Source organism: Nycticebus coucang, chromosome 19 (genome assembly GCF_027406575.1).
Source record: "Nycticebus coucang isolate mNycCou1 chromosome 19, mNycCou1.pri, whole genome shotgun sequence".
In the NCBI taxonomy this organism is placed as follows: domain Eukaryota; kingdom Metazoa; phylum Chordata; class Mammalia; order Primates; family Lorisidae; genus Nycticebus; species Nycticebus coucang.
Genome location: NC_069798.1, coordinates 36,681,856 through 36,694,102, shown reverse-complemented (window position 1 = coordinate 36,694,102; position 12,247 = coordinate 36,681,856). Strand labels below are relative to the sequence as shown.

Sequence of the window (12,247 nt, the reverse complement as noted above, 5' to 3'; positions counted from 1 at the left end):
TACTTCGTTTTATATGGAATCAGAAAAAACCTCGAATAGCCAAGACATTACTCAAAAATAAAAACAAAGCAGGAGGAATCACACTACCAGACCTCAGACTATACTACAAATCGATAGTGATCAAAACAGCATGGTACTGGCACAAAAACAGAGAAGTAGATGTCTGGAGCAGAATAGAGAACCAAGAGATGAATCCAGCTACTTACCGTTATTTAATCTTTGACAAGCCAATTAAAAACATTCAGTGGGGAAAAGATTCCCTATTTAACAAATGGTGCTGGGTGAACTAGCTGGCAACCTGTAGAAGACTGAAACTGGACCCACACCTCTCACCATTAACCAAGATAGACTCTCACTGGATTAAAGATTTAAACCTAAGACATGAAACTATAAAAATACTAGAAGAGAGTGCAGGGAAAACCCTTGAAGACATTGGGTTGGGCGAGTTTGTTATGAGAAGGACCCCCCGGGCAATTGAAGCTGCTTCAAAAATACACTATTGGGACTTGATCAAACTAAAAGGCTTCTGCACAGCCAAGAACACAGTAAGTAAAGCAAGCAAACAGCCCTCAGAATGGGAGAAGATATCTGCAGGTTATGTCTCCGACAAAGGTTTAATAACCAGAATGCACAGAGAACTCAAACGCATCAGCAAGAAAAGAACGAGGGATCCCATCGCAGGCTGGGCAAGGGACTTAAAGAGAAACTTTTCTGAAGAAGACAGGCGCACGGCCTTCAGACATATGAAAAAATGCTCATCATCTTTAATCATCAGAGAAATGCAAATCAAAACTACTTTGAGATATCATCTAACTCCAGTGAGACTAGCCTATATCACAAAATCCCAAGACCAGAGATGTTGCCATGGATGTGGAGAAAAGGGAACACTTTTGCACTGCTGGTGGGAATGCAAATTAATACATTCCTTTTGGAAAGAGATATGGAGAACACTTAGAGATCTAAAAATAGATCTGCCATTCAATCCTGTAATCCCCCTATTGGGCATATACCCAGAAGACCAAAAATCACACCATAACAAAGATACTTGTATCAGAATATTTATTGCAGCCCTATTCATAATTGCTAAGTCATGGAAAAAGCCCAAGTGCCCATCGATCCACGAATGGATTAATAATAAATTGTGGTATATGTACACCATGGAATGTTATGCAGCCTTAAAGAAAGATGGAGACTTTACCTCTTTCATGTTTACATGGATGGAGCTGGAACATATTCTTCTTAGCAAAGTGTCTCAAGAATGGAAGAAAAAGTTCCCAATGTACTCACCCTTATTATGAAACTAATGTAGGACCTTCACATGAAAGCTATAACCCAGTTACAACCTAAGAATAGGGAGAAAGGGGAAAGGGAAGGGAGGGAGGGGGGAGGGAGGGGGAAGGAGGGGGATTAATGGGATTACACCTGCGGTGCATCTTACAAGGGTATATGTGAATCCTAGTAAATGTGGAATGTAAAGGTCTTAGCAAAATAACTAAGAAAATGCTACAAAAGCTATGTTAACTAATGTGATGAAAATGTGTCAAACGATCTATGAACCAAGTGTACGGTGCCCCACGATCATACTAATGTACACAGCTATGGTTTAATAAAGAAAAAATCTAAATACACCTCCTTTGTATGAAAGATGTTTATATTCCTACAGTAAAAATAAAAGTTAAAACTATGAAGAATTTTAATATATGTATACACAATTTTTTATCAGTAGTCTCAAAGTTCATTTTCTTTATACAAACACTTAGCATTAAGAATAAATTTGGGAATAAGTTATGAAGTCAAAAATAATGTGAAATACTACTTCACGGGAATGTTGTGCAAACCAAAAATATACTGTGTAAGAAAGCAGTTACTAAATCATAAAATAATATATACAAGCTAAAATGCAGTTCTAAAATGTCCAGAAAGCCCTCTTCTTGCTCCCCTGGCTCTGCCTGCTTAAAAACAGGCACAAATATGAACATAAACAATACCATGCAGGCACCATTATCTTAGCTCTTGAGTTGTATCCAAAGCACAATTATTTCTGACTGAGTCTTTCTCATGGCCTACATAGTTGGAGTTACTCAAAAATAGGGATAATCTAGAGCAGTGGTTCTCAACCTTCCTAATGCCGCAACCCTTTAATACAGTTCCTCATGCTTTGTTGCAACGAAAATAATTTTATGGTTGTGGGGGTTACACAACATGAGGAACTGTATTAAAGGGTTGCGGCATTAGGAAGGTTAAGAACCGCTCATCTAGAGGAAAATTATCTTCTAGGAAAAGATACCTTGTAAATTTGTAAAAAGATACAAATTTACATTTGTAAATGTAAAATATTTCAGTGATTGCAAAGATAATTCATTAAAGAATAAATAGAATTTATACCTTGCTGTAATAGTAGTATTATGTCAAAACATTAATGAGTCTTTTATCAATAACTTATCTTTTACTCTTCTTCTTAAAGAGCATTTAAATCTTAATATGTTTCAAATGTGTATGCACATGGCAGTATCAGGATGGCCTGCTCTTCTGTATTGAAATGTATCAATGCAAAGAACCTGAAAAACTTACCACAGCTTTTAACATAAGTGTCCATGACCTCAGCACTAATCCCATTTGGCCCATTCTCACTTGGTGCATATTTTCTAAAAAAGTTCTGAAAAGACATTATTTATATGTTTAAGAATTGAAAACAGTCAAAAAAAATTAGGCATTTTAAAATTATATATAATGACCAACAAGTATCTGATTTAAAAATTTATAAAAATACAGTAAGAGAGCCAGTTGCAGTGGTTCACACCTATTATTTCAGTGTTTTGAGAGGCCACCACAAGAAGCTTTCTTGAGGCTAGGAGTATGAGACCAGCCTAGGTAATATAGCAAGGCACCATCTCTTAAAAAATAAAAAAAAGAAGAAGAAGAAATTATCCAGGTGTAATATATATGCTTATAGTCCTAGGTACTCAGGAGGCTGAGGTGGGAGGTCACAGTGAGCTATGATCAGAACCACTATACTCCAGTCTGGGCAGCAAAGTAAGACCCTGTCTCTGAACAAATGAATATTTTTATATTTTAAACATTTTTATTACATAGAGAAAAAGAAAAATTATGTTTTAAAAATTACAAAATAAATCATTCAAATATGGTAAGAATTAATCCACATATTTAAAGGCTAAGGAAATTCCAAAGATACATACTGCTTTATCCTTTATTGTAAGGAACAATTCACCTTTTCTCATATTAAAGGGAAGCAAGAGATTGATTGGAGGGAGAAGACAGGGTCTTAAAAAAATAAGTACACAAGGGCTGGGCGGAATCCTATCATTGTCCAAGCAGGTAGATTGCCTGTGGCGAGTGCCTGTAGTCCTAGCTACTTAAGAGGCTTGACCCCAAGAGTTTGAGGTTGCTGTAAGTTGCAATGCCATGGTAAGCTACCAAGGGCAACAAAGTGAGACTCTTTCTCAAAAAAAAAAAAAAAAAAAAAAATAATAATAATAATAGTTAAATAAATAAAAACAACTGTACAAAATGATATATGAATAAGAATATCATTGTAACCCTGTTTTGAATCGTAACAAAAATTGAAATAATCAAAAAATTTAGCAATTAAAGGTCAAATTACAGTATTTCTGTACTTTGAAAAATATCGCAGTCATAAACTAACAAATTTTTACTCTGTTTACCAACTAACTCCTGATCTACTATTATGTGTCATATACATAATATGCTCATTCAAGGAAATGATAATCTATATACGTTAACACAGAAGAATTTCCAATTGCAAACAATTGGAAATTGTTTTCTTCTGAAGAAGGGGGGGAAACTTAAGTAAAAAAGGATAATTAAAAAGGACTTTTATTCTTAACTCCATATACTTTTTATAATGAGTGACTTTTTAATATGAACATCTTTATGAATTTATCTTTAAAATTGATACTCTACCTGAATACTTCCCTCTGTATCAAGAACTTCAGCAACAGGAACTGACTGGATAAACTGCATGAAGCCTATACAGAAATGAATGCACTGAGTCAAGCACAGATAATGGTCAAGAAATAAAAACGGAAGTTCTGCTAAGAGTCATCTTCACTCATAATTGGATAAATACTCCACAAATGAATAACTTAAAAAGGTCTATGAACACTACATTAAGTTTATACTAGCTTTTATGTCATACTAACTAAAGAAAATTTTTTTTAATTAAGTTGATTTAATCTGTGTTTCTCTAGGCTAATTTGTATTATTGAACATGAGGGACACAAAGTCATAACTAAGTTTCTTAAATTTAGCAAAAAAATTTTCTTCCTTCTCTAGTTTTATAACACACACCAATTAAAAACATTCCACGTTTGAAATCACTCTAAGAAATCTGGGGCTGTAGAATACAATCCACAAACCCCATGTAATGGGTTTGAAATCAATTCCTTTTGTCTAATACTTTTTGTGTTATTTCCTAGAAATGATGTGAGAGGTAAGTATAAATCACTTAAACTAGCAAAGAGAAATAAAAGGGGATACTAAATGGAAAACTGAGAAAAAGTCCATCTAGTAAATCTGGGGACAAGATAGGAGGGTAAAACAACAAATACATAGATATAGGTATATAGATATATAAAGCTGAATGAAGGAAACATTATTTCAGAATCATAAATAATCATGATCTAGTTTGGTGAGCCTTTCATTATAATTTTCAAGCAAATGATAAGCTTGTATACCCTTTGAAGTAAGAAAAGTCTCATTTATTCTTATATCACAGATACAGAATAGTCAGTATTAATTCATCTAACAGGTATTTATTATTATTCTAATACGTAGCAAGAACTTTGCTAAGAAAGCAAAAATAAATGCTTGATGCCGTTTACATACCTCATAAAGTTTGCAATTTCTATTGGGACAGATACTGTGATTGAAAGGGTACTATGAAAGGGAATAGTGCAGGAAGACTTGAGTTTTAGTAGAGATCAAAGGATATCTCACATTTGAGCTGTTTTTTAAGCATAATAAAGTTAATAGGTAACATTACGGAGGAAAGCTATGAATTGAATCACATTAGCACTCTTAAAAGATCATCATGAGAGAAAAAGAAAAAGAATTAGACCATGAAAAAGATTTGGTAGTGGCCAGGAAGAAGGACAGGAAAACTAAAACAGGAATTTTGTTTCTCCAACCTACCATAGCTACTTGCATAAAGCTCTAAGAGTAATAAGACTATGGGATTTATAATAAGCATTTGGCAAGAATACCTAGGGGATCTTCTGCCAAACTTTAAGAGGTTATCCAATCTTAAAAAGACTGAGATGCATGAGGTCTGCGTATACACACGCACTCACAAAGTAAGTTGAAATACATAAAATAGGATTTAGTTGATACCATTTGCTGAATAGCTTTTAAAAGCTGAACACAGCATGAAGCCTTTCTGGGTCTTGGAATTATAACTCAGGACACAGGTTACCTTGTAAGAAACTACTGTGAATTTCCACTAGATTGGATGTAAAAAAAAAAAAAAAAATGATAAAAAATGTTAATTTTTTCTGAATATCCTATTTTATGATGAAGGAAGGGAGAGAGGGAGGGATAGGGAAGGAAGGAAGGAAGAGGAAGGAATAACGGGAAGAAAGGAACAAGAGGGAGAGGAGAAGAAGAAAAAGCGAGAAGAGGGAGGGTGGTGGGTATATAAATAAGTTCAATCTCTAACATTTTTAACAATTTCCAAATTAAAAAAGAGACGCTTTACATCTTTTTTATTTACCTGGATGGATTTAGAGAACATTCTCCTAAGTAAAGTATTATAAGACTGGAAAAGCAAACATCCAGTGTACTCAATACGAATATGAAACTAGTAGATAGATGAACAACTACATGCCCACACACACACACAAAAACAGATTTAAATTCCACAAGGGGGTGGGAGGAGGAGGGGGAGAGTTTGGTAAACTCTCACCTAACAGGTACAATAACGGGGTATACACATCCTGGGCGAAGGGCTCAACTATAACTTGGACTTTACCTAATAAATACAAACAATGTAACCTAATCATTTGTATCCATATATTAATCTGAAATTTAAAAAAAAAGAGAGATACACATAATTATTGGACACTGATATAAGCAATTGTGATGTAAAATAAACTTACCATGCTTTGTACTAGTGGCTAATACTTTATAAGGCGTCAATTTCAGATCCAGATTTTCTTTCCGTAACAGCTTTTGATCAAAAGATAAAATATTTTAACTACATGTAAAGATTGTTAAAACAGTTTTGTGAAAAAATATTATAGGAATTTAACATATTGCAGATTTAGGAGGTAAATGTAAATTAACTAAATTAATTTTTATCATCAAAATTAAATTCATTAAGCACTTACATGATGGTATGCTAAATTTGTGATCCACTCTAATTCTGTCAGCAGTTTTCAATGAACAATAAGGGTTCCTCCTACTACTTATGAAGTATTTTCTGGACATAAAATACTTTGGAACTCAGAAAAAAGGAAATAAGGGCAAAATATTTTTAAAACCAGTGTAAAGAATGGAAATTTAAATATAAATAAATAAATAAGTAATAAAATAGAGTTAAGAAAAACCTTACTAAATCTGACACTGACAGTACTCAATTTAGAAAACATTTTTTAATGGAATACATGTGGTTTCTTTTTAATCATCATAAGACCACTTTCCAAGTGTATAAAAATAACCTTTTTCAATGTCAAGTGGAAACTGTTGAACTTTAAAGGGTTATACTTGAATATTAGAAATACTTCTACCCAGAGAGAAGGAAGGAGAGAGGTGGGTGGGGCCTTGGTGTGTGCCACACCTTTTGGGGGCAAGACACGATTGTAAGAGGGATTTTACCTAACAAATGCAACCAGTGTAACATGGTTTCTTGTACCCTCAATGAATCCCCAACAATAAATAAATAAATAAATAAATGAATAAAATTTTAAAAATATAAAAAAAAGAAAGAAAGAAATACTTCTACCTCTGTGAATGGCGTATATGCCAAACCATAGTTTTCTAAAATGAAATAATGTTCCCCATCACCATGAGGTTATTTTCACCTTGTCCATGAGTGAAATGATTTGAAGAATAAGCTGATCTTGGCGTAAATCATCTCCATGCTTAAATATAACTGGATATTTCCCTCCATCTTCTGTCTTAAAGAACAGCTGTGCAGGCATAAGGGCACTCTGGAAAATAAAAATACTATTTTCCAATTCGGATGTAAATTAATGCACAAAGATTTATCATACACAGAAGAAAATGCTGATATAGACAATAAACACACAAGTAAACAGGACCTACAAAACCAAGTTGGGTTGTCAGTGAGATAAATTAGGGTACCCTGGAGAGAATAATGAGCTTGCCAATATCGGAAATTCACATGATATCACATGGTGCAGAGAGCACAGCTCTGAAATCAGTCATGAATATGAATTCAGGCTCTGCCAGGTACTAAATGGATGAACCTGTACCTATTTTTTAACTTGTTTCCTCACCTGCAAAATAAGGTTAATACCCCCTTCTGCAGAGTTGTTAAGGAAATCGGAAACAGTATAGGTCAAGGGTCTGGCACCACGCCTGACACACAGCAGAAATTCCATATATGTCCATCATCATTATTCCTATTATTAGAGAAATACTGGAATAAATATGATTAAATAGTACAGCATAAAAATATAACGAATGAAAAGTCAAGGTCAATGCTTTCTAATTGCAGGAGTACTATAGGTTTAATATCCCTTAACAAAAACGTGTGGGACCACAAGTATTTTGGATTTTGAACTTTCTCATGTTTTGGAATATTTACATATATGTATTGAGATATCTTAGAGACGGGGTCCAAATCTAAACATGAAATTCATTTATTTAATATACATTTCACATAATAGAACGGTAATTTTATACTATATATTTTAATAGTTTTGTACATGAAACAAAATATTGACTGTAATTTGACTGTGACCTGATATTAAATCAGGTGTAGAATTTTCTACTTTGTGGCATCATGTCAGTGCTCAAAATATTTCAGAATTTGCAGCATCTTAGATTTTGTATTTTTGGTTTAGACATGTTTAATCTGCACCTGTTGGGCAGCGTTAAGACTCAAACTTCTCATTTATATAATGAATGGAGATCTCAAATATCCATCTTTTATTCTGGAATAATTATACATTTTCCCCAGAATCTTTCCTTTAATTACACAAACCCTCTAAATTAGTTTAAGTATATGTTTTTTTTTTTTAAGTATATGCTTAAATCAACAAAAAATACATCAAATTCTCTTTACAAGGGGGAAATCATAAAAAAAAAAACACACACGCAAAACGGCATGCTAAGAAGACCACAACTTGGGAGACAGGTCCTATTGATATGGATTATTGAGAAAAAAATGATATAAGATGGGAATTTGGCAAATTTATAATAAGCCCCCCCCAAAAAAAAATTAAGTCAGACAGATTTTAAAAAACAATAATAATCTTAATTTGCATAAGCCAAGGGAAATAATAGCATAGAAGGTATCACATAGAGGGCTGAACAGACAGAGCAAACAGCAAAATGTTATGACAGGACTGAGGTAGTAAATACACAGCTGTTTACTGTAAAATTCTTTCAACTTTGTTGTATGTTTGAAAACTTTCCTATAGAATGTTGGGGAAAAATACATGAAAAGTGCTTTAAAGAAAATGTTTAGAACTGTTAAACTCAAGTAGGCTAAAATCCTGAAATAGCCTTTTACCATCCTTGTTGACAAAGTATTTTCTAAAATACCTAAAGCCCTAGTTCACAAAGGTTCAAGAAAAAAACTGAAAGTGATCTTCGTAAAGACAAGTGACAGGCAGGAGGATTTTTGTTGTGATTTCCCCTTTCACATTCAAAACTGAACCTGAATTTAGATGTCATCTGAAATCTACAGCAAAATGACAACCACAGGATAAGCAGCACTAATTCCAGTGCCCCAAGGGGTCTACTCCCCATGAATATCTAGGCTCATGTCTACAAAACACTCTTTAAAAATACTACAAAACAGGGTCCCTAATCTTTTCAGTTCTAAGAAGTTCATAAACGGGCAATAGGAATCTGCAGATCCCTTGTAAGTGTACACAGAAATTTTGTGCATTTGTAAGCACCTGGAAGTGTACAACGCATCACTTTCATCAGATTCACAAAGGTATCCATGACCTAAAAATGATTATGGATTGTCTAGTTAGGTAGTAACTCCACATAGAGATAGCTACATAACTAAAATTATGTAGTAAGTGCCACAGAACCATTAACCCTAACCTCCAACTCAGAATTTTCAAGAATGCTCATATAACTTAGGGGCTGAAAGAAAAACAATCAGGACTGGAAATTCAGATTAAAATAAAAGATTTCCCTGGGTGGCACCTGTGGCTCAAGGAATAGGGCACCAGCCCCCTATGCCGGAGATGGTGGGTTAAAACCCAGTCCTGGCCAGAAACTGCAAAAAAATAATAAAAGATTTCCCATTATATTTGATTAACCATTTACTTTCTGTATATAAGGTACAATTATAATATTTTATAACTAAAGAGAAAACAGATCTAGAATTCACCTAATAATAGTGGCAGATGTACATTCTTATATTTCACTCTTACAACCCCTGCTCTATGTCTTACTTTTAATTCACTGCTCTTGAACAGTCCTTAGAAAATAAGAACATCAGAAGGGGTCTTGTCTGGGAGTTCTAGCCCAGAGAAATGTCAGCTGTTACATGTATGTGACCTTGTATACAGCTTTTTATATTTGTGCTTATAACCTAAACACAAACTAAAAAATATTTATATTATATCCCCACTATTTTCAAGTTGCAATCTATTAATGAGTTTTAAAAACAACTAAAAAGGCTATAAGCAAAAAACAACTAAAAATTAAAGCAAAAGACAAATTAAAAAAAAAAATAGAATAATTTTTTAAATAACAGAAACCAATCATCCATAACCTGCAGTAAGGTTAAGTAAGTATTGCTTCATGAAACTTATGGTTCAGTTGTATGAATAGTAACAAGTTGCCTTGAAATATACCTCTTAAAAAATATGAACTATTTTCTACGACAATTGCACTCCTTTTTATATACATTAATTACTGTTCTATGAGCCCTTTCTTACTGGCTGCAAAGAAATACTCCATGCAACTTATGCCCTTTCACTACTTGAATCTCAAAATCCAAAACTCCATGTTTCACAGAGATCTTTCAGTATGATGTTCAGTCCTTTGGCCTAATTAGAGAAGGAAACTGCATCAGCTATTTCTACCTGAACTAAAGGCCACCAAACCTGGTGAGCTATTAAGGACTAAAGGGAATTGCTACTTACAAATATAAGAAAAAAACTTAATGGGTTGTGCGCTCTTGCTCATGCCTATAATCCTAGCACTCTGGGAGGCCAAGGCAGGTGGAACACCTGAGCTTAGCAGTTTGAGACCAGCCTGAGCAAGAGCAAGACCCCATTTCTAAAAATAGGCATTGTGGTGGAAGCCTTTAGTCCCAGGTACTGGGGAGGCTGAGGCAAGAGAATTGCTTGAGCTCAACAATTTTGAAGTTGCTATGAGCTATGATGCCACAGAACTCTACTGAGGGAGATAAATAAAACTCTGCCTCAAGGAAAAAAAAAGAAAAAATCCTTGAGTTTCATAGAACAAATATCAGACTGAGAAATGTTAAAAAGGTCCACTGGAACTCATCTCTAACTATCTGAACTCATAAACTAAACACATAGGTTTTTCAACTTACCTTTTATAAGAAAAACAACTTACATGAACAATAGTAGTTGTAGACTTGTCTAACAATTAGTTTAAAGAATTACATATAAAGGGTGGTGCCCATGGCTCAAGGAGTAGGGCGCCGGCCCCATATGCTGGAGGTGGTGGGTTCAAACCCAGCCCCAGACAAAAACAACAACAACAACAACAAAAAAGAATTACATATGAAAAAACCCACTACATATAAAATCATTTTATATACTTCATATAAAAATGCTTAGGCCCTGGTAATACAAAAAGATCTTAAAACACAATGATAAATAAAAGGTACCCTTTAACCTAATGCTTTGTAAATCAAATAAAATTATAGGTATTTTCTGCATGTAATTTTCCAAAGTAAAATCTGATTTAGTTATAAAGAACTATGTTCTAATCATACACATTAAATATCCATCACAATTACCTTAAATAAAGTAGCTGTTTCTGGAATGATTCCTCTAATTTTCACCTGAGGTTCTAAAGGCAATGGAATAAGTTCCACATCTGATAAATTCATCTTTTCATTATCTCCAAGCAATGCCTGTAGTCTCTCATTCTAGAAGAACAAATCAGAAAAGATTAATTAGGTTAAAATGGAAGAGTTGTTTCTAAAACATACCAAAAAGATATAAAAATGATTCTATTAATTTGAAAATATTTACAAAGCACCAAATAAATGTAAAGGAGATAGTGCCTGTGTGAAAGACAGCACTTATAAATAATCCACCTAACAATAACAGTAGCATGCTTTAAAAGGAGCAATCCCTTGACTATGAAAGGCTGGACTGTGAAGGAAAGGACAGAGAATACATTTCACTTGCTACAGCTAGGAAAGAATCAGTAATATATTCAAGTTGGACCTGAAAATTCAATTTCTGCTTCCCAAGGATTTGTGAAACCACAGAGGGAAACTGTAATTTCATGTGAAGCTCAATTTTGCATGACCAAATATTAAACAAGAATTTTATTATGCTGCCAGTCCAATTTTTGAGTTTAAAAAGGAAATTTAATTCACTTGCAGGAACTTGGACCCTACTTTCTACCTTTTATTGATTTTGCGTGATCAAACTTTCCCTGAGATATTATCGTCAATTTTAGCTCATATATTCATTGCATTAAGCTAACATTTCAGAAAGTGATAAATTTAAGTCAGGGTGAAACAGCTTCATTATTTAGCAACATCTATACTGTTCATGTGAAGCTCTTCTACTCAATTTCAAAAGAACAATATCCTTTATTTATTTTTTTTGTAGAGACAGAGTCTCACTTTACTGCCCTCGGTAGAGTGCCGTGGCGTCACACGGCTCACAGCAACCTCCAGCTCTTGGGCTTACATGATTCTCTTGCCTCAGCCTCCCGACTAGGAACAATATCCTTTAAAAGCTAAGAGTCTTGCATTCTTTAAGTGAACTTTTTTTTTTTTTTAAGAGGGAAAACTTCACTTGCTAATCCCAGCAACGCAAGGTGCTTCAGCTATAATGATACTATG

General features: G+C 34.0%; 1 protein-coding gene across 7 annotated transcripts in view; it reads right to left on the bottom strand.

The window, feature by feature from the left end:
- LOC128571651 (phosphatidylinositol 3-kinase catalytic subunit type 3-like) overlaps nucleotides 1-12,247 on the bottom strand; it is a 189,507-nt gene that overhangs the window by 69,766 nt on the left and 107,494 nt on the right. For all 7 annotated transcript variants that reach the window (XR_008375948.1, XM_053571250.1, XM_053571253.1 and 4 more), the window contains 5 exons: nucleotides 11,183-11,314; nucleotides 7,059-7,187; nucleotides 6,135-6,204; nucleotides 3,943-4,007; nucleotides 2,572-2,656 (listed from right to left, as the gene is read on the bottom strand). Coding sequence is in view for 6 of the 7 variants with exons in the window: in XM_053571250.1 (XP_053427225.1) it covers nucleotides 2,572-2,656; nucleotides 3,943-4,007; nucleotides 6,135-6,204; nucleotides 7,059-7,187; nucleotides 11,183-11,314 (481 nt within the window). In the remaining variant the exon portion in view is untranslated. The remainder of the gene's footprint in view (nucleotides 1-2,571; nucleotides 2,657-3,942; nucleotides 4,008-6,134; nucleotides 6,205-7,058; nucleotides 7,188-11,182; nucleotides 11,315-12,247) is intronic.